The 23,812-nt window shown below is 42.5% G+C and overlaps 1 protein-coding gene across 2 annotated transcripts in view; it reads right to left on the bottom strand.

Moving 5' to 3' along the window:
• LOC135517589 (serine/threonine-protein kinase N2-like) overlaps positions 1 to 23,493 on the bottom strand; it is a 59,164-nt gene extending 35,671 nt beyond the window's left edge. The window contains exons 1-2 of one of the 2 annotated variants that reach the window (XM_064942045.1): positions 23,158 to 23,493; positions 8,511 to 8,811 (exon numbers count right to left, since the gene is read on the bottom strand). In XM_064942045.1, coding sequence (XP_064798117.1) covers positions 8,511 to 8,811; positions 23,158 to 23,178 — 322 coding nt within the window. In that variant the 5' untranslated portion in view covers positions 23,179 to 23,493. Of the gene's footprint in view, positions 1 to 8,510; positions 8,812 to 12,258; positions 12,608 to 23,157 lie in introns of those variants that run through there. The other variant, XM_064942037.1, reaches the window with a different exon arrangement.
• Between the last annotated feature and the right edge of the window lie 319 nt (positions 23,494 to 23,812).

The raw sequence follows: 23,812 nt of genomic DNA, 5'->3' as shown, positions 1-23,812 counted from the left end.
AGGGACGGTAGTGACGCCTCTTGCACTGAGATGGAGTGCCTTAACACACACAGACGCAGCGGTCTAACTATTTAACTGTACTAGAATGCTTAAAAGGCTACTAAAATGTTTAATATCAGTTATCGGTATCGGGTTTTTTGACAAGGAAAATATTGGATATTGGTAGCGGCCAAAAATGCCATATCGGTGATCACTACTTTTAGCCAGTAATTCTGAAAGTAGTGGTCACGAGACTTGACTTGATGAGACTTGACTTTAACATTAATCTGAAGTCTGTTATTTTTCTAATGAACTCGTTGTTAACTTAGTTGTTACCCTATTAAATTAATCATGTAACAATTAACTAATTAGGAATGTGGTGCACCACGAGAGCAGTTGTTTAAAGAGCTACCAACTCCCAAATTAAACTCTAAAGGTCTTTACCTATCACATCTATAAACTGTCAACTTATTAATCACAACCTCTTTTCATATCATCATTCTGAACAGTCGTAACCTTGCATCTGCAAAAACCTGAGCCTTACTTATGGATTACTACACAAATACTACACAAATTTGTTTAATTATTTATTTACTAGCTAATTAAATGGGTACACAGGATAAACATACACACTGCACCGGTTATTGACTGGAGACGTAATATACTACCCATCTTTAAGCTGGATAATTGTCATCAGCAACCGCTGAATAGCATAGCGCCTCAGTCAAATAATATTACAAAAAATATTCATATTCATGAAATCACAAGTGCAATATTGCAAAACACAGCTTAGCCTTTGTTAATCCACCTGTCGTCTCAGATTTTGAAATTATGCTTTACAGCGAAAGCAATCGAAGCGGTTGTGTAAGTTTATCGATCGCATGAAAAAACATTAAGTACACTTATCATCAGGTAGCTTGGTCACGAGAATCAGAAAAGCAATCAAATTAATCGTTTACCTTTGATGATCTTCGGATGTTTTTACTCACGAGACTCCCAGTTACACAACAAATGCTCCTTTTATTCCATAAAGATAATTTTTATATCCAAAATACCTCCGTTTGTTTGGCGCATTATGTTCAGAAATCCACAGAAAAGAGCGGTCACGACAACGCAGACAAATAATATCCGTAATGTCCACAGAAACATGTCAAACGTTTTTTATAATCAATCAGGTTGTTTTTAAAATATATAATCGATAATATATCAACTGCAAATGTCTTTCACAGTAGGAGAGGGAAAAGCAATACCTATCAAACTCTGTTGCGCGAGCAAAACTCATGTGACCACTTGACGCAATGTTATTGTTCTCGCTCATTTTTCAAAATAAAAGCCCGAAACTATGTCTGAAGACTGTTGACACCTTGAGGAAGCGATAGGGAAAGGAATCTGGTTGATATCCCTTTAAATGGAGCAATGGGAGGCTAGGGAACATAGAAGGCACTTCCTGGTTTGAATTTTCTCAGGATTTCGCCTGCAATATCAGTTATATACTCACAGACAATATTTTGACAGTTTTGGAAACTTTAGAGTATTTTCTATCCTAATCTGTCAATTATATGCATATTCTAGCATCTGGTCCTGAGAAATAGGCTGTTTATTTTGGGAACGTTATTTTTGAAACATAAAAATAGTGCCCCCTAGCTTCAAGAGGTTAGAAGAGATGGAGAGGGAGAGAGAGGGACACTAGACACTTAACATTGCCACATTCAGAAACTACTTTCACCTACAATAACCATATACTTTGCACACGAACCACCACCCGCTTTGAGCAAGATATTATGAATGTATTTACGTGAAATTCTTTTGTTCGCCAGGGATCTCTCGGTGGCCGGTGCAGCCTTGGAAAGGGGGCTGGCACGCTTGTAAGGATCTGAAATGGTTCTAACAACTCTTCTACTGTTGTCCTTTCTCATCCGGTATCCGGTGTCTTGTCGTGTAATCCTGAACAGAGTTGATTTTCCTTCCATTCGCTCTTGAAGATGCTTCTTTGAAGATAGGCTAGACAGCCATATCGATGGTTTCCTAATGGGTTGATGAGAGTAGCGTAATACAATGGTTTGAGCAGAGTAACAGGATGGTCTTACTTAAATTTGATTTAGAAGATAGCTAAATCAGCCGTACCAGTGAGTTGAGTTTATCGTCTCCTCCTCGTGTTGAGATTTAAAGTTCAAACCATTTTAAACGCGCAGCTTCACGCTTTTCTGGTCCAATGTGGGTTTTTTTCTTAACCCATCATTTCTACAGTTTGCTCGAGAGTGGTGGTTCCGGCAGGCTGGCACGCTCCCTGACCACACTCAGGGGCGGAGATTACTCACTGTGCAAAGTCATGGATAACAACTATCTCTTATAACTTCTCAAATCACATCCCTCTCTTAACTAAAACACTCATAATTTTTCATTTTGCATGCACAACGCATCGTAAAATATATGCAGTGGGTATCCTTTCCAAGTTACAATATTTACTTAATAACATATTTTATGACGTCACAAAATAAACAAAATTACATTAGTGCTATAGACCGACTCTGACCCCACGTTCTGTGTCCTGTGTGGCTCAGTCGGTAGAGCATGGCGCTTGCAACGCCAAGCGTCGTGGGTTCGATTCCCGCTGGGACCACCCATATGTAAAAGTAGTGGCCCCAGCCGACTTGTAAGTCGCTTTGGACAAAAGCGTCTGCTAAATGGGATATATATATATATATTCTATGTTAGAAATATTGTTCCAGTATTTGCTTTTGAACGTGTTAAGAGTTTCAGCGGGAAAAAGGTCTGTTGAGACAAAGCACATTCATTTGGTGAATTTGGAGAGCGCAGGCCTGGATCTTCTCCCTTGATTTACAACAGGACATGAGTTGTTAATCCCTACTAGTTCTTTCCTTCCCCCTCTACAGGTGAGAGGGGGTTTGATTTAAGTTATTAATTGCAAACCTGATCTGACCTATTTGGATTCGTGGTCAGTCATGACACTATGCGCAGGTACTGTATGTGCACCACATCATTGCCCTCTCTCTCTCGCTTTTAGATTAACTAACTTCAAAGTAATGACTCGGGACGTCGGGTTTGATACGAAAGCTTCTTTTAGTAAGAATACTGGTTCACGTTACATTTAACAACAATTGTTTTGGTACAGAACAATGCAGGTAAGGTGCTGTCGGAAAGTCAGCTACAATCACTAAACACCTGCACATAATTGGCGCGTTATCACTCATTCCTCTCGCAAGGCATTCTGGGACTTGCAGTCAAAAAGCGTAATTCAACACAACCCAATACAATTACATATGCAAATAAATCTAAAGAAATATCTTTAGATACAGTTCAAAGAATAAACTTAAACATTAATTCAAACACATTAAAGTTACAACACTCGCTCTGCTGTGTGTGAATCTGGCTGGCTGTCACTCAAATGGTGAGGGGGTGAAGCTCATTGAAAATTGCACTGCACAGCTTCCAGGAAAAACAGTTGCTTTCAAGCTAGGGATTTCAATTTGTATAAAAACAGAAGGCATGTCGGTATGAAAACTATTGGAGATGAATTCTTGTTTTTACACTTTCAGGTGATGGGCCTGATTGGTGTCACTTTTGCCCCAGCTAACAAACAGGACTCCAATAATCAACTAAAAATGAAATCAATTAGTTTAATCAGCTGCGTTTTCTAAGGATGGGGGGGAAAAAGTGACACCACTTCGGCCCCCAACGACTGGAGTTGCCCACCCCTAATATGAGGAAGTGACAAAATGCCTTAAAGCATTGGGATTTGTTTTGAACTACAGAAGTTAGGGGAACCCGCCGTGGCAGTCTCCGGAGTAAAACAAGCATGAACTTGCTGAAAACTACATGTGAAGGTACTGTAAATGCAAATACGAGATGCCTGTTTATGGTATGACTGAGAGGCCCTTTTTGCTCAATGCCCCCAATGTCGTTCATGGTGTTTCGCCACAGTTGTGAGAGCAGTTAAAGTCGGGGTCTTGTTCATCAGGCACAAAACAGAAGAAAATTGCTACGGAAAATGAAGCGTTTCGTGCTGGACGACTTTAGGTCGTCCCTCCGTGTTTTTTGTCAGTGTTTTGCTACGGTGAACTCAAATTAACACCACCCAGGAGCTCCATACTCTCCTCCTGGCCAAGGAGCTGTTGGGTCTCCAGCTGTGCAACCCACTCACTCACAAAAACCAAAGTGTATAATTTCAGTCAAGCTGCGGTGCTGAGGCATGAGATCACTGATTTTTCGTGCCTGGGCTCGAATGGCTGCCGAGCGGAACACCTCCTCTATACCCCGAAGAGAGCCGAGGGAACACTCGCTTCATCACACACGTGGGAAAAAACCTGCCTGACTGGCTTTTCCTGGCTCTTACTGTTGGATCGTGACAGTTTGAGGGCTAAATTTCATATTTCTGGTAAAATTAAAAATGAGCAATAACAGGTCCAAACAAAAGCTTAGAAAGTGGAATTGACTTGACCCCATAGCATCACACCCCCCCCTGCGACGCTACATTGAAATGGCACCACAGCTGACAAGCTCTAGGCCTATACCCAATCAACAGCACTAACCAGTTAGCATTCAATTATCACACAGCACCGTAATGAGAAGTGCATCCTGCCAAACATTGGGGTCTCTGCAGAGTCTTTAAAACACCTCAGGTGTCACAGATTCATTCAAACACAGCCTAATGATTCATTTAATCATCCATTAAGCTGGCAGCGAATCTCTGTGGTTGCTTTAAATAGGGGAGATGAAAGAAGAGTACGTCAAGTTGCTCTAGGCAACACCAGTCATAAAGTCTGATGCTAATGGGAATGATTACGGGTCCGCAAGGTTCCTCAGACAATATGACTGAACAGTGTTCAACATCAGATAGACGGAATGTCAGCAGATGCAAATATAGATGGTGGATACTCAGCCATGTGTGTGTGTGTGTGTGTGTGTGTGTGTGTATAGAATGTATTGCAGTCACCATTGCAGTCCCAACTGACATTTGATCATCAGTGTGTGTATTGCAGTCACTAAAGCAGTCCAGACTGACATTTGATCATCAGTGTGTGTATTGCAGTCACTAAAGCAGTCCAGGCTGACATTTGATCATCTGTGTGTGCGCGCATCTCGTGTGCATCTGAGTGTGTATCCACGCGTGTGACTGTGTACCAGGGCTTCCCTCCAGAGGAGAGGGGTTTGGTCGAGGGTCAGGACCAGTCAACGGCCTCCTCCTCTCCACAGCCCACGCTGGGCCGGCCGACAAGTGCTGAGTCACTGAATAGCAAGCAGGGTGATGTCACTCCTGGAGTGCTGACAGGGGAACACTCCCCAAGACAAATGCCAGCCACAGATAGGGGAGCCCTCGACATACACTATATATACACAAACGTATGTGGACACCCCTTCAAATTAGTGGATTCGGCTATTTCAGCCACACCTTTTGCTGACAGGTGTATAAAATTGAGCACACAGCCATGCAATCTCCATAGACAAAGATTGACAGTAGAATGGCCTTACTGAAGAGCACAGTGACTTGCAACGTGGCACCGTCATTGGTGCCTTTCCAACCAATCAGTTCGTCAAATTTCTGCCCTGCTAGATTTGCCACGGTCAACTGTAAGTGCTGGTATTGTGAAGTGGGAACGTCTAGGAGCAACAATGGCTCAACCACGAAGTGGTAGGCCACACAAGCTCACAGAATGGGACCGCCGAGTGCTGAAGCGCGTAGCGCGTAAAAATGATCTGTCCTCAGTTACAACACTCACTATCGAGTTCCAAACTGCCTCTGGAAGCAAAGTCAGCACAAGAACTGTTTGTCGGGAGCTTCATGAAAAGCTTCAATTAATGGGTTTCCATGGCTGAGCAGCCGCACACAAGCCTAAGATCACCATGCGCAATGCCAAGCGTCAGCTGGAGTGGTGTAAAGCTCCTCACCATTGGACTCTGGAGCAGTGGAAACACGTTCTCTTGAGTGATGAATCACGCTTCACTATCTGGCAGTCTGACGGACAAATCTGGGTTTGGCGGATGGCAGGGGAGCCCTACCTGCCCCAATGCATAGTGCAAATGTAAAGTTTGGTGGAGGAGGAATAATGTTTTTCATGGTTCGGGGTAGGCCCCTTAGTTCTAGTGAAGGGAAACCTTAACGCTACAGAATAAAATAACATTCTAGACGATTCTGTGCTTCCAACTTTGTGGAAGGTCCTTTGCTGTTTCAACATGACAATGCCCCCGTGCACAAAGCGAGGTCCATACAGAAATGGTTTGTCGAGATCGGTGTGGAAGAACTTGACTGGTCTGCAGAGCCCTGACCTCAACCCCATCGAACACCGTAGGGATGAATTGGAACGCCAACTGCGAGCCAGGCCTAATCGCCCAACATCAGTGCCTGGCCTCAATAATGCCCTTGAGGCTGAATGGAAGCAGGTCCCTGCAGCAATGTACCAACATCTAGCGGAAAGCATTCCCAGAAGAGTGGAGGCTGTTATAGAAGGGGGGACCAACTCCATATTAATGACCATGATTATGAATGGAGATGTAACAACGAGCAGGTGTCCACATACTTTTGGTTATGTAATGTATACAGTGACATCTGACCCAAGACCTGTTTAATGGTTTTATAATTCTGTTGGTTATGTTGGGAGTGAAGGGAGAGCAGACGTTAACCAGAACTTGGCTGCTGAGGAGATGACCTGAGGTCAGTTCCTAGTTCCAAGACGCCTTGTGACATTCCACTGGCCATGAGTCAGCTAACAAAAGCCCTTTCTCATCAGATAAAGGTTCAATGAGTCAGGCTAAATTTGTTCCCACTTAAGACTAATATTACATAGAGAACCCCCCCCCATTTTGAATGTCTAGTAGAATATGCAATAGCAGCAGAGAAACCCATTCCTTCTCTCTTTACCCGTTATCAATTTGAGAAACTATTCCCTGCCCATCCACTGTAACAACACAATAATCCCCAGTTCCAGTAACATGGTAAAAAACAAACATTCACAGCAGCAGGTCCCAACAGCCTCGAAAGTAACTAATGAGGCAATAACACAATAAGGAATTTGGGATGTATCAGTGTCAGCTCCTAGAAGATGACTCACCACAATAGAGTGCATTCATTGTGTGTAGGTCCTATTTGTGCATTCTGTGCATTTGTCATGCATTGTGTGGACTTGTGTTGGTGCTGTCAAATGAGTAATTATGTGCTGTATCACGTATTGAGTGTCCTTGTACCAAGAAATACCACAGCTGAAGTAGGGCTGGGTGATACTGCCAAAATATCATATCACTATATTTATTTGATTACACGTTATGCTGGTATTATGTTATGCTAAATTTGCTTTAGAAGTAGTGCATGAGCCTCGGGTGGCAACACATTCAGTACATTCTAAGTGTTTTCAAACGGGGCATTCTGATTGTTTTATACTTTTCAATCAAACTTCAACCCACATCCCCTCCCAGCATTTTCAATTTCTGCACTCATTTGAGATCATTTTCACACTTCCACGTAGGGCTGCACAATATGGGCCCCAAAAATAAATTGAGGCCTTATTTTTAACCAAATATTGCAATTGCAATTTGACTTGCGATTTAGAGCAAAACAATTGGGTGAACTGTAGGGATCATGGAAATATAATGATTGTTATAATTCTATAGTTAGAATATAATAACGGCCACTTTGAATACAGTGTTGTTTGACATGACACCAAATGAAAAAGCCAGGGAGGTGCTATTAAGAACCAAAGTGTTGGGCACCGCTTCCTAGGAGACCCAGAAAACATGCAGATTTAGGCCTCCACTATCACAAGCATCAGGCTTTATTAACTAGCTGCGATTCTCTGACATATATTAGAGTGCTAGCCCACTAACAAGCGATTAGCATTAACGGCTAAAAACGATTGACCTTTTTTATTCAATGTTTTTTATTTTATCGGGGATCAGATGTAATGTTGCATGTACTGCATTGACCATGCAGGCTGAACAAGCGGTCTCCTGGTCGAGCAACACTAACTGAGCTCCTTGATTGATTGGCGCGGGGCTTGGTCTGTGTGGAAAGCCTCGTGGAGAGAGAGAGAGAGCGAGAGGATATAGACAACTCAAATAGCGGAGTAAACTATAAAAACGGACGCTACACACGGCGGAGTAGCGTGTCACATTTAACAAACCAAACATTGAAATACCTCTATACACTGTAGCAAAATACAGTATACCGCCCAGCCCTAAACTAAAAGTACAATTGGGTACTGCATTCCACTCAATTCACTTCTCACCATGAATCAGTGGACCATACAGTCCCTAGCAGTTTGTTAGGGTCATTAACCACAATGTGAACTGAAACAGGACTGTGGAGGGAAGAGGGGGCATTTAAATCAGTGCATACATCTCATATCAAAAGAATAAGTTTCACATTCAAAATTCTCAGGTTTTTCTGTTGAAGGATTCCTGGAATCTGGAGAAAATAAGCAGGGAGGAAATCCTTCAACTCTAACGGGGATTTCTGATCATCCTGGAAAAGCTTCCAGAGTTCCTTAATTCCTCCCATGCCCAGTGAACAAGAGCCATACCTAGCAGTTCATCGGGGTCCTTGACCACGATGTGGGCATTGAGCTCCTGGAGCTCCTGGTGGAGCTCCTCCACCTTCTTGTTGGACTTCTTCAGCATGTTGTCCACGTAGGCCAGGCTCTTCTTGTCTGTGGTGACCTTGCGCAAGTTCTCCGCGCCCTCCTTGATTTTCAGCTCTTTGCGGATCTCGCGGCGGATCTGCTCCTTGATCTCGTCCAGCTTCTGCTGCACCATGGTGTCCGACAGGTCCAGGTTGTGGCCCAGACCCAGCCGCTCCGACACCAGCTGGCCTCTGGCATCACCCTGGGGGACAACAGAGAAGAGAGGTGGGGGTTAGAATGGATGCACTGGAAGGAGAATAGTAGTATAGACGGAGTCAAGACCGGAGCCCTAGACTGAGACTGCATTTATGTAGTCTCTCGACTGTTCTCAAGAGATCAAGACTACATTTCTGGTTAGTACCACCTGAAGCCGAACTTCGTCTTGAAGTAGTGGTTAGGCTGTAAGCCCCTAACCACTGATAAGGGGTCAGATATTTTTTCATCTCACCTTGGCCTTTCGGTAGGGTAATCTGACCCTAGATCTGTGGTTAGGAGCAGTCTCACTCCCACCAAACCTCTGACAGTTTTTTTGGTCAGCTGAGTCAATGGCTAGGATCTATTATATTTTAACAAGAACTAAAAGATAGAACACAGGTCATTGGGCAACCTTTGCCACTTAATCACACGTGATGATATGAAAGGACTGGATAGGATGATTACATTGCAATACTGTCATAGCTCTGTGACCAGACAGGCTAGGTGAAATGCTCACCATTGCTGGCCAGGACTTTTTCTTGACCACATGATCCGACTAGAGAAATTAGGCTATTGTGAGCCCAAATTAAAGGCTGTGGAAAAACATCTGGCCCCATACCTACCCAATCCTTTCAGATCTACATAAGTGACTCGGGGTTAGTAGCTTGGAGTTGTTTTGGAATTGGGCATTAGTATGGGCCTTGACCTGCATCATTACGGACAGTCTTAACTGGGGAAGGATTAGAGCTCTGTGAGTCTTCTTGAATGGAATTACAATGAAAGGTCAACCTACAAGTGCATTCGGAAAGTATTCAGACCCCTTCACTTTTTCCACATTTTGTTATGTCACAGCCTTATTCTAAATGGATTAAATTGATTTCCTCCCCCATCAACCTACACAAAATACCCCATAACGACAAAGCAAAAACAGGGTTTTCAAAATTTGCTGAAAATTTATAACAAATAAAAAAACAGATATCACATTTACATGAGTATTCAGACCCTTTACTCAATACTTTGTTGAAGCACCTATGACAGCGATTACAGCCTTGAGTATTCTTGGATATGACGCCACAAGCTTGGCACACCATTATTTGGAGAATTTCTCCCATTCTTTTCTGTAGATCCTCTCAAGCACTGTCAGGTTGGATGGTGAGAGTCACTGCACAGTTATTTCAGGTCTCTCCAGAGATGTTCGATCAGGTTCAAGTCTGGGCTCTGGCTGGGCCACTCAAAGACATTCAGAGGCTTGTCCCGAAGCCATTCCTGCGTTGTCTTGACTTTATGCTTTGGGCAAATGTCCTGAGCAGGTTTTCATCAAAGATCTCTCAATACTTTGCTCCGTTCATCTTTCCCTCAAGCCTGACTAGTCTCCCAGTTCTTGCTGCTGAAAACCATCCCCACAGCATGGTGCTGCCACCACCATGCTTCACCATAGGGATGGTGCCAGGTTTCCTCCAGACTTGACGCTTGGCCTTCAGGCCAAAGAGCTTCCTCTCCTTTAGGTGCCTTTTGGCAAACCCCAAGCGACTGTCATGTGCCTTTCACTGAGAAGTGGCTTCTGTATATCCACTCTACCATAAAGGCCTGATTGGTGGGGTTCTGCAGAGATAGTTGTCCTTCTGGAAGGTTCTCCCATCTCCAGAGGAACTCTGGAGCTCTGTCAGAGTGACCATCGTGTTCTTCTCCCCTGATTGCTCAGTTTGGCCGGGCGGCTAGATCTAGGAAGAGTCTTGGTGGTTCCAAGCTTCTTCCATTTAAGAATGATGGAGGCAACTGCGTTCTTGGGGACCTTCAATGTTGCAGAAATGTTTTTAGTACCCTTCCACACATCTGTGCCTCGATATAATCATGTCTCGGAGCTCTACGGACAATTTCTTCAAACTCATGGCTTGGTTTTTGCTCTGACATGCACTGTCAACTTTGGGTCCTTATATAGACCGATTGATGAGGAAAATGTTTTATTTAATCCATTTTAGAATAAGGCTGTAACGTAACAAAATTTGGAAAAAGCCAGGGAGTCTGAATACTTTCCGAATGCACTGTATATGGAGTCAGGAGGTCCCTCCAGCAACATAGACCCACCCAATTGGGAGCCAGGTCCACCCACTGGGGAGCCATGCCCAGCCAATCAGAATGAGTTTTTCCCCACAAAAGGACTTTATTTCAGACATAAATACTCATTAGTACTTTTTATTGTCCCCAGCAAAAGGTGCACCTGTGTAATGATCATGCTGTTTAATCAGCTTAATGATAACCCACACCTGTCAGGTGGATGGATTATCTTGGCAAAGGAGAAATGTTCAGTAACCGGGATGTACGCAAATTTGTGCTCAAAATTTTAGAGAAATACACTTTTTGTGCGTATGGTAAATTTCTGGGATCTTTTATTTCAGCTCATGAAAAATAGAACCAACACTTTACACTTTATATGTTTGTTCAGTATATTTTAGACCTACAGTGGGAGGAACAAGTATTTGATACACTGCCAATTTTGCAGGTTTTCCTACTTACAAAGCATGTAGAGGTCTGTCATTTTTATCATAGGTACACTTCAACTGTGAGAGACGGAATCTAAAACAAAAATCCAGAAAATCACATTGTATGATTTTTAAGTAATTAATTTGCATTTTATTGCATGACATAAGTATTTGATACAACAGAAAAGCAGAACTTAATATTTGGTACAGAACCCTTTGTTTGCAATTACAGAGATCATACGTTTCCTGTAGTTCTTGACGAGGTTTGCACACACTGCAGCAGGGATTTTGGCCCACTCATTTTATAATAGAAGCCAGCAGGTCCTTTATATTGGTAGGGCTGAAAGTCAGTAGTATCCTATGAAACGGTACTACGGTATTCTAAAATGTTGGTATCATAAGTATACATGGTGGTATACCGTGCAACACTAGCAAAATGTAATTAAAATTATGGAATTAAGCTGTTGTTTCATATGAATGGAGCTGTTGTAGACACTGGAAGGGGAGCGCAGGAAAATAGCCTCAATTAGCATTGCTACTTTAGCTAGCTCGTCGCAACAAAATGGAATATAACGTTGCAGTTCGGAATGACATAATTTCATATATACAACAGCTAAAGACTTGCATCACTATACTGAGAGCTTTACCATTTCCAAAAGGATGTGTTAGGGTGTTTTTGGAGCCTTTGCTAAAGAAAAATGTTGGGGCCCCCATACTACAAAACAAGGATGAGGAAGTTGTTTGCTGTAAGTTTCTCTAAAATGTGAAATCACAAAAAAGGTGTCTGGAATCTTCTATAACATGCCATTTAAATTAAAAAGGAAAGATTTGGTTGTACAAAAATAAAACTTCTTTAAAAAAACAAATATCTTTCAACTATCTGGATATTCCCAAAAATATTATTTGAATACTGAAATCATTTCAAATGCCCATCCCTATATTTGACTATTCCGACACAAATCTATGTTCCTTACCATCACATCATCAATTTCCATCAACCTTGTCTCCATTACATCTGCAACAGAAGACCGCCCATGCATGTTTTGAAGTTCTGCTTTGTTCTTCCTCTCATCACAATAACATAAGTAAAGTTCTCTCTTATCTAAAACAGTTATCCTCTACAACAGCAACATGTCTGGGTGACTCAAAAGCAAAAGTCAGCTGGACGCATACTCTCTCTGTCCAACCCTTCCCACTCTCACAGACAGACAGACAGACACACACACACAAACCGTCTGAGGGAACAAAATCCTGCTTAGCCTCGCGCTCTGTGAGGTCACAGGAGACGAGAATGGGACCTAATCTCACTCCGGGGAGAGAGTTGAGTCTTAAAATAAACATTGGTAAAAAAAAAAAAAGCCAGCGGTCCAATGGCCTCCCCCATGGAGCGACGTGTGAGGGAGTAGGAGGTGGCTTTGCAGTTGTGTACAGCTACATGTAAATGGCTTCTTGTAAGGTTAAGATTGGGAGCCTGGGAAAGAGCTCGTAACGTCATTTTTTGCCAAGGTCGTTTCCCCAACGCTGTCTGCAGCTTTCAGTACTGTTAATTGTTCAGTATATGGCTAATGAAATAATCTAATCCACTACTTTGGTGGTGCAAGCAAGCACCGTGTTTCAACCAAGAGCCAATGGAATAACGTAGAGCTATTGTATTTGTGTCAAATTAGCCAACATTTATTTTGCCTAATTGATATGCTCTGATTGACCCAGTTAGAATAAAAAAAAAACAGGTTTAGTGTGTGTTTGACAGAGTGCACGGTAGTTCCCTGTTTTGGCTGGCTAGTGGCTAAAACTTCTCTATCTTTAACGCCACCCTCTCCTCCCATAAAGGTGCTTTACAGAGGAAATATGCAATGCCTAGGCCTATAGTACATTCCAGTCCAGAGGGAGACAGGCTCCGCCTCCTTGTATGACTCATAGGTAAACAACTCAACTCCTGGAAGAGGTGAAAAGACAGCTCAACCCAATTGGTTTTTCCGTAACTCTGTTTGACTAGGCTACCCCTGAACACAATACAAAGACACAGACCAGCCTTATTCTTCCCTCTAAGCAACAAAATAGAAAATCTAACTGACCGAGGAGAACACTGAAATTGGACAGGCTTGCATAGGAGTTTTAATCATCGCAAATGATAAACGATTGTGTCCTTATTCCTTAATATGTTAGATTAGTCTATTTCTCATGCACCTAAAATAATGTCACCTTAGAACATGCAGTGAAACCAAAGCTAACATAAAAAGTATGAATTTCCACTATAAGCAGGCTAAATAGTCTTCAGCTCAAATGCCAACAAAAGCTCAATTAAATTTGAGGGACAATGGAAAAGTTGGTCAGGCAGACATTCATCTATGCCAAGTCTGACTTTAGAAACCAAGACTATTGGGATTATGGTACCTGTTTATATTTATATATATTTTTTAAAATCCTGACTAACCATGAACACCATTCAACCTTTACACAAATTATTACCCGAAACCAGCTTCAACACATTTGGTTTGGAAGCTGCCTTTAAAACAGAAATGGCACATAGGCTACATCAGGTCAACAACTTCACCTCCAGGCCAGACTAAAGCATTTAAAAGACTGCAGTGCTTGTAAATTACGGTCCATCACAAATACATCGATGACAGGTGTATTTACAACCCTGGTCAGTTTAGAGAGATTCTCCAGTACTTTTGTATATTAATTTTTAGCCAGTAGTTCTGAAAGTAGCCAAAAGCGGTCCCCGATAAATGTATATGTCATCACAGTACCAGTTAAAAGTTAGGATACACCTACCCATTAAAGGGTTTTTCTTAATTTGGACTATTTTCTAAATTGTAGAATAATAGTGAAGTAATCAAAACTATGAAATAACCCAACCACAAAAAGTGTTAAACAAACCCAAATATATTTTTCATTCTTCAAAGAAGTCACACTTTTGGCTTGACAGCTTTTCACATGCTTGGCTTTCTCTCAACCAGCTTCACATGGAATGCTTTTCCAACAGTCTTGAAGGTGTTCCCACATATGCTGAGCACTTGTTGGCTGCATTTCCTTCCCTCTGCGGTCCAACTCATCCCAAACCATCTCAAATTGGGTTGAGGTCGGTTGATTGTGGAGGCCAGGTCATCTGATGCAGCCCTCCATCCCTCTCCTTCTTGGTCAAATAGTCCTTACACAGCCTGGAAGTGTGCTAGGTCATTGCCCTGATGAAAAACAAATAGTCATCCCATCTCGTTCTCACTTAGTGGGACTGTGCATCACTGCAGAATGCTGTGGAAGCCATGCTGGTTAAGTGTGCCTTGAATTCTAAATAAATCACTGACAGTGTCACCAGCAAAGCACCCCCACACCTCCTCCTCCATGCTTCACGGTGGGAACCACACATGCGGAGGTCATCCGCTCACCTACTCTGCGTCTCACAAAGGCACGGCGGTTGGAACCAAAAATCCCAAAAAGTTGGACTCATCAGACAAAAGGACAGATCTCCCCCAGTCTAATGTCCATTGCCCAAGCAAGTCTCCTCTTCTTATTGGTGTCCTTTAGTAATGGTTGCTTTGCAGCAATTTGACCATGAAGGCCTGATTCACACAGTCTCCTCTGAAGAGTTGACGTTGAGATATTCTTATCGGCAGACTCAGTAGCCTCGGTTTTTCGGATGACTGCCTTGCCTGGTTCACCAATTACTTTGCAGACAGAGTTCAGTGTGTCAAATCGGAGGGCATGCTGTCCGGTCCTCTGGCAGTCTCTATGGGGGTGCCACAGGGTTCAATTCTCGGGCCGACTCTTTTCACTGTATATATCAATGATGTTGCTCTTGCTGCGGGCGATTCCCTGATCCACCTCTACGCAGACGACACCATTCTATATACTTCCGGCCCGTCCTTGGACACTGTGCTATCTAACCTCCAATTGAGCTTCAATGCCATACAACACTCCTTCCGTGGCCTCCAACTGCTCTTAAACGCTAGTAAAACCAAATGCATGCTTTTCAACCGATCGCTGCCTGCACCCGCATGCCCAACTAGCATCACCACCCTGGATGGTTCCGACCTTGAATATGTGGACATCTATAAGTACCTAGGTGTCTGGCTAGACTGTAAACTCTCCTTCCAGACTCATATCAAACATCTCCAATCGAAAATCAAATCAAGAGTCGGCTTTCTATTCCGCAACAAAGCCTCCTTCACTCACGCTGCCAAACTTACCCTAGTAAAACTGACTATCCTACCGATCCTCGACTTCGGTGACGTCATCTACAAAATTGCTTCCAACACTCTACTCAGCAAACTGGATGCAGTTTATCACAGTGCCATCCGTTTTGTCACTAAAGCACCTTATACCACCCACCACTGCGACTTGTATGCTCTAGTCGGCTGGCCCTCGCTACATATTCGTCGCCAGACCCACTGGCTCCAGGTCATCTACAAGTCCATGCTAGGTAAAGCTCCGCCTTATCTCAGTTCACTGGCCACGATGGCAACACCCATCCGTAGCACGCGCTCCAGCAGGTGTATCTCACTGATCCTCCCTAAAGCCAACACCTCATTTGGCCGCCTTTCGTTCCAATACTCTGCTGCCTGTGACTGGAACGAATTGCAAAAATCCCTGAAGTTGGAGACTTTTATCTCCCTCACCAACTTCAAACATCTGCTATCTGAGCAGCTAACCGATCGCTGCAGCTGTACATAGTCTATTGGTAAATAGCCCACCCATTTTCACCTACCTCATCCCCATACTGTTTTTGTTTATTTACTTTTCTGCTCTTTTGCACACCAGTATCTCTACCTGTACATGACCATCTGATCATTTATCACTCCAGTGTTAATCTGCAAAATTGTAATTATTCGCCAACCTCATGCCTTTTGCACACATTGTATATAGACTCCCCTTTTTATTCTTTTTTTTCTACTGTGTTATTGACTTGTTAATTGTTTACTTCATGTGTAACTCTGTGTTGCCTGTTCACACTGCTATGCTTTATCTTGGCCAGGTCGCAGTTGCAAATGAGAACTTGTTCTCAACTAGCCTACCTGGTTAAATAAAGGTGAAATAAAAAATATAAAAAATAAATGTCTGTTACTTTAAGCATTTATTTGGGCTGAAATCTAACTCTAACGAACTTATCGTCTGCAGGTAACTCTGGGTCTTCCTTTCCTGCGCCGATCCTGAGAGTCAGTTTCATCATAGCGCTTGATGGTTTTTGCCACTGCATTGACTGACCTTCATGTCTTAAAGTAATGATGGACTGTTAATTGAAATCAAATCAAATTGTATTTGTCACATGCGTCGAATACAAAATGTGTAGACTTTACAGTGAAATGCTTACTTACAAGCCCATAACCAACAATGCAGTTAAGGGAGAAAAAAAACTTTCAAAGAAATAAAAGTAACAAATAAGTAAAGAGCAGCAGTAAAATAACAATAGTAGGACATACAGTTGAAGTCGGAAGTTTACATACAACGTAGCCAAATACATTTAAACTCAGTTTTCCACAATTCCTGACACTTAATCCTGGTAAAAATTCCCTGTCTTCGGTCAGATAGGATCACCACTTTATTTTAAGAACGTGAAATGTCAGAATAATAGTAGAGAATTATTTATTTCAGCTTTTATTTCTTTCATCACATTCCCAGTGGGTCAGAAGTTAACTTGGTTCAAATGTTTCAGGTAGCCTTCCACAAGCTTCGAACAATAAGTTGGGTGAATGTTCACCCATTCCTCCTGACAGAGCTCGTGTACCTGAGTCAGGTTTGTAGGACTCTTTGCTCGCACACATTTTCTATAGGATTGAGATCAGGGCTTTGTGATGGCCACTCCAATACCTTGACTTTGTTGTCCTTAAGCCATTTTGCCAAAACTTTGGAAGTATGCTTGGGGTCATTGTCCATTTGGAAGACCCATTTGCAACCAAGCTTTAACTTCCTGACTGATGTCTTGAGATGTATACATCCACATAATTTTCCTTCTCATGATGCCATCTATTTTGTGAAGTGCACCAGTCCCTCCGGCAGCAAAGCACCCCACAACATGATGCCGCCACCCCCGTGCTTCATTGTTGGGATGGTGTTCTTCGGCTTACAAGCCTCCCCCTTTTTCCTCCAAACATAACGAATGTCATTATGGCCTAACAGTCTTATTTTTGTTTCATCAGACCAGAGGACATTTCTCCTCAAAGTACGATCTTTGTCCCCGTGTGCAGTTGCAAACCGTAGTCTGGCTTGTTTATGGTGGTTTTGGAGCAGTGGCTTCTTCCTTGCTGAGCGGCCTTGCAGGTTATGTCGATATAGGACTCGTTTTACTGTCGATATAGATACTTTCGTACCCATTTCCTCCAGAATCTTCACAAGGTCCTCTGCTGTTGTTCTGGGATTGATTTGTACATTTCACACCAAAGTACGTTCATCTCTAGGAGAGAGAACGTGTCTCCTTCCTGAGCGGTATGACGGCTGCCTGGTCCCATGGTGTTTATACTGTTTGTTTGTATAGATGAATGTGGTACATTCAGGCATTTGGAAATTGCTCCAAATGATGAACCAGACTTGTGGAGGTCTACAATTTATTTTCTGAGGTCTTGGATGATTTCTTTGGATTTTCCCATGATGTCAAGCAAAGAGGCACTGAGTTTGAAGGTACACCTCCAATTGACTCAAATGATGTCAATTAGCCTATCAGAAGCTTCTAAAGCCATGACATAATTTTGTGGAAATTTCTAAGCTGTTTAAAGGCACTGTCAACTTAGTGTTTTTTTAAACTTCTGACCCACTGGAATTGTGATACAGTAAATTTTAAGTGAAATAATCTGTCTGTAAACAATTGTTGGAAAAATTACTTGTATCATGCACAAAGTAGATGTCCTAACTGACTTGCCAAAACTAGAGTTTGTTAACAAGACATTTGTGGAGTGGTTGAAAAATGAGTTTTAATGACTCCAACCTAAGTGTGTGTAAATTTCAGACTTCAACTGTATACAGGGGTACCAGTACACAGTCAATGTGTGGGGGTTACTGGTTAGTCGGGGTAATATGTACATGTAGGTACAGTTATTAAAATGACTATGCATAGATAATAACAGAGTAGCAGCAGTGTAAAGGGGGGACTAATAGTCTGGAAAGTAATTTGATTAGATGTTCAGGAGTCTTAAGGCTTGGGGGTAGAACCTGTTAAGAAGCCTGGATGGCAGGAAGCTTGGCCCCAGTTATGTACTCGGCCGTACACACTACCCTCTGTTGTGGCTTGCGGTCCTTTGGCCTTGCAGTTGCCACACCAGGCAGTGATTCAACCAATCAGGATGCTCTCGATGGTGCGGCTGTAGAACCTTTTGAGGATCTGAGGACCAATACCAAATATTTTCAGTCTCCTGAGAGAGAATAGGTGTTGACGTGCCCTCTTCACGACTGTCTTGGTGTGCTTGGACCATGTTATTTTGTTGGTGATGTGGACACCAAGGAACTTGAAGCTCTCAACCTGCTCCACTACAGCCCCGTCGATGAGAATGGGGGCTTGCTCGATCCTCCTTTTTATGTAGTCCACAATCATCTCATTTGTCTTGATCATGGTGAGGGAAGAGGATGTTGTCCTGGCACCACATGGCCAGGTCTCTGACCTCCTCCCTATCGACTGTCTCGTCGTTGTCGGTGATCAGGCATACCAATGTTGTGTCATCTGCAAACTTAATGATGGTGTTGGAGTCGTGCCTGGCCGTGCAGTCATGAGTGAACAGGGAGTACAGGACGGGACTGAGCACGCACCCCTGAGGGGCCCCGTGTTGAGGATCAGCGTGGCAGATGTGCTGTTACCTACCCTTACCACCTGGGGGCGGCCCGTCAGAAAATCCAGGATCCAGTTGCAGAGGGAGGTGTTTAGTCCCAGAGCTTAGTAATGAGCTTTGAGGCCACTATGAAGCTGGTTGAGAGACTGCCAAGAATGTGCAAACCTGTCATCAAGGAAAAAGCTGGCTACTTTGAAGAATCTAAAGTATATTTTGATTTGTTTCACACTTTTTTGGTTACTCCCATGATTCCATAGTTTTGATGTCTTCACTATTATTCTACAATGTAGAAAATAGTTTTAAAAAATAAGAAAAACCCTTGAATGAGTAGGTGTGTCCAAACTTTTGACTGGTACTGTATGTGCAGATATGCACACCACGTCATTGCTCTCTCTGCTGTGTGCGCATCTTGCTAGCGGTCACTCAAGTGGCGAGGGGCTGAAGCTCATTGGCTGAAACTCTAATTGCATGGGGGCTGGCCCAAGTGGGGGAACATTTTGGGAAAATGGCACCGCACAGCTTCTAGAAAACAGCTGCTTTCCAACTAGGGAATTCATGGCGAATTGAGGTAAGACCGCAATTCTGCTTATTGACTCTATACATATTTAATTTAATTTTACCTTTATTTTACTCGGCAAGCCAGTTAAGAACAAATTCTTATTTTCAATGACGGCCTAGGAACAGTGGGTTAACTGCCTGTTCAGGGGCAGAACGACAGCTTTGTACCTTGTCAGCTCGGGGATTCGAACTTGCAACCTTTCGGTTACTAGTCCAACGCTCTAACCACTAGGCTACCCTGCCGCACCACATATGAACTACACACTGACACATTAAGCCCAAAGCAGGAGGTTAAAAAAATACGTACTTGTCATCAAGGTTCCGGTACATGTCTAACTGGATGTGTTGCTTTTACATCACAAGCCAAATTCTGAAGTGATACCTGGGAACAGTGGTTTGCCTGTCTCTCTTGGCAGGAGTACGACAAGACACAAACTACTGATGAGCAAGAGGTTGTGGGCCATAGTTTATTGGCAATAACACAACTTCGTCACTCCTACACATGCACTAGTTACAGTGCATTCGGAAAGTATTCAGACCCCTTGACTCTTTCCACATTTTGTTACGTTACAGCCTTATTGATTAATTGATTAAATGGGGGGTTCCCCCTCATCAATATACATACAATAACCCATAATGACAAAGCAAAAACTGTTTTAGAAATTTTTGTAAATGTATAAAAAAACATAAAATAAAAAAAAAAGAAATATCACATTCACATAAGTATTCAGACCCTTTACTCAGTACTTTATTGAAGAACCTTTGGCAGTGATTACATCCAAGAAGATTCGAGGCTATGACGCTACAAGCTTGGCACACCTGTATTTGGGGAATTTCTCCCATAGATCCTCAAGCTCTGTCAGGTTGGATTGGGAGCATTGCAGCACAGCTATTTTCAGGTCTCTTCGATCGGGTTCAAGTCCGGGCCCTGGCCGGGCCACTCAAGGACTTGTCCCGAAGCCACTCCTGTTTTGTCTTGGCTGTGTGCTTAGGGTTGTTGTCCTGTTGGAAGGTGAATCTTCGTCCCGGTCTGAGGTCCTGAACGCTCTGGAGCAGGTTTTCATCAAGGATCTCTCTGTACATTGTTCCGTTCATCTTCGCATTGATCCTGACTAGTCTCCCAGTACCTGTCGCTGAAAAACATCCCCACAGCACGATGCTGCCACCATGCTTCACCGTAGGTAGGCGCCAGGTTTCCTCCAAATGTCATACTTGGCATTCAGGCCAGAGTTCAATCTTGGTTTCATCAGACCAGAGAAGTTTGTTTCTCATGATCTGAGAGTCCTTTAGGTGCCTTTTGGTAGAGTGTTAATGAGCCATTTGTACATTTTTCTCTCAGCTTTTGTTATTTTCTCTGGATTGGCGAGAGACCATATCATTTGAGTGCCTTTATTGTCAATTTCATATGTTTGCTATCATTGGGCCACTATTGAACCCAAAGTGCCCCCAAATCCATTGTTTTGCTGCTGTAACTCATTAACTTGTTGCATTTCTCGAAACCAAGGGTGACGTTGAACATTTTTTATTCATGACAGATAATTTTTTAAATCCCTGATTATTTTCATTTCTTTATATTCCCCTTAGGATCATAAATTGCAATCCATTTTAATGTATTTTTCTATGGTTATCATGTAAGACTAACTTTACCTAACCCATGCGTGCACTGCTAACTGCTGGTGCTGCTATGCCAGTTCCCGTTCTTCTATTGATGGCCTACTAACACAGACACTGATCAGATCACACTCTACCATAAAGGCCTGATTCTTGGAATTCTGCAGAGAAGGGAGATACTTCAGAAGGACAAGCATCTCCACAGAGGAACTCTGGAGCTCAGTCAGAGTGACAATTGGGTTCCTGGTCACCTGCCTGACTAAGGCCCTTCTCTGCCGATTGCTAAGTTTGGCTGGGCAGCCAGCTCTAGGAAGAGTCTTGGTGGTTTCAAAGTTCTTCCATTTAAGAATGATGGGAGGCCACTATGTTCTTGGGGACATTCAATGCTGCAATTTTTTTTGGGGGGGGGGGGTACCCCTCCCCAGATCTGTGCCTCGACACAATCCTGTCTCAGAGCTCTATGAACAATTCCTTTGACCTCATGGATTGGTTTCTGCTCTGACATGCACTGTCAACTATGGGACCCTATATAGACAGGTGTGCCTTCCAAATCATGCCCAATCAATTGAATTTACCACAGGTAGACTCCAATCAAGTTGTAGAAACATTTCAAGGATAAAATAAATTGCTTTGTCATTATGGGGTATTTTGTGTAGATTGATTATTTATTTTCCATGATATATATATATATATATATTTATTTTTTTTTTAAACAAGGCTGTAACAACAAAATGTGGAAAAAGTCAAGGGGTCTGAATACTTTCCGAATAGACTATTTTGTTTAGTGGCCGATAGCATCATAATTAACTTGACAAACACAAGAGCCTTCCACTCACTGTCCAAACAATCTCAGACGTCACCCATTTAAGAATACGAGTCTTGTGAAATCATGTCTGCAAAGATCAGTCTGCATTCATGGGTGCTGCTGGGCGGGTACAAATAAGGTTCCAAACAGTGTACCAGCTTCAATCTAATTATAGAAACCGCAAACAAAGGCAACATTTTCACAGGTTAATGTCCTCAAATGTAAATGTTTAGGAGAGAGTTAAGTTATGTTTGGTACCATACAAAGCTACTAAATTGCATGGTCAGATAACATCATTATTGTTCAAGGCTACATTGTTGTTTGATGGACAAGTATTATTATTTTTCGATACAAATTGGCAGATGACGGGTGACGTCACCCCAGTGACAGCAGTGGTGACCACAACCTTTCTTCTGACTAATTTGTTACAGTTCAGAGGCGACAAATAGATTGAAACATGCAACTTTCTAAATGATTTTCAGTCAGCCACCTGTGAGGTTTCTAACTGTTGCATTGTATGATTAGCTACAAATTCAATCATGTTTAAGGGAATGCTTAGCTAACATTTAGGATTTGCATGCCTATACTTGAAACATTATTTTCAACTACGTTAAATCTAGGCTCCAACCTAGTAAAACATGTTTATTTTAATAGACACCTTTGGGCTTTACCACGCGCCCACTTGACTTAAGTGTGTCACTGTTTACAAAGGAGTTTAAAATGGAACATTACTTTTACCGTCTCGGTTTAAAATGGGATATGAAATGGAAAATGTTCTTCCAATTCGTTCTAAACAATTTTGTTTACCAAAATGTAGAAAACAACATTTTACTATCATAATATATTTTACATTTATTTTAGGACATTTCAATAATCTACAGCAGATGAATTCAGTAGTTCAGATGTTGCGTGCTCAAGTGCACAATAATGCAAAACTGGATTTTTTTCCCCTTCTAATTGTTTTCCAGGCCTCAATCCATAATTCCCGGTCCTTCGGGAAAGGGTGGATAAATCCCTCAGAAATGTATAAAACTCTAGATTTGAACCTACTGCGAATGTTCGATAGAATAAAGTTAGTCTACTAAATTGGAAAACGCGCATTACAACTTTACACGTTTATTGTAACAGTTGTCAACTTTTCCTACCTGCACGGAATCGGCGGCCATCTTGGCTTTCGACTTTTGAATCAAACTCTACGGAGAGAGGGGAGGTGGAACTCCAAAAACAGCCTTGTTTTGAGTTTCCCTCTTGTGCGACAAAAATAACTTATTCGGTGACCAAACCATCGGTCATCTTGGAAATACTTGACTTTCCATGCCTTTCTTTGAATCCTTGTGTCTTTTTTCGCTTAGGCCAAGGCACGAAAAGTTGTTCTATAGTCCACATAAGTGAAGCAGCACCATAAATCTGTCCCACTGCTTTGGGAGAGAGCAGCGGTGGTTTGTGTGGAAATACATCAGCGTCCGCCCATAGGAGCTATGCACTCACTCAACCCATAGCCCACTCTCGCGGCCAGATTATAGTCACACTCTCTCACGTGATCATACATTTCACACACACACGAACCCCACATTTTTTTTTTACGGAATAGTTTGACAATTCTAGCACTAGGTTAAAACGATTAAGATTATGAACAGGAGGTTATACTATGATATAGTAGCTGAAAATAGTGAAGGAAACTTCAATGACATCATCGTCCTAATTTATTATAGGATACCAAATATAAAAAGCAGCAGTAGTGTAGTGATAGCCTACAGGGGTTCCCAAACTTTTTAACTCATAGCCCCCCTATTTCTATTG

This window comes from Oncorhynchus masou, chromosome 3 (genome assembly GCF_036934945.1).
Source record: "Oncorhynchus masou masou isolate Uvic2021 chromosome 3, UVic_Omas_1.1, whole genome shotgun sequence".
Taxonomy (NCBI): Eukaryota; Metazoa; Chordata; class Actinopteri; order Salmoniformes; family Salmonidae; genus Oncorhynchus; species Oncorhynchus masou.
Note: the sequence above shows the minus strand (reverse complement) of the source record. Positions and strands in the feature narration are given on the sequence as shown.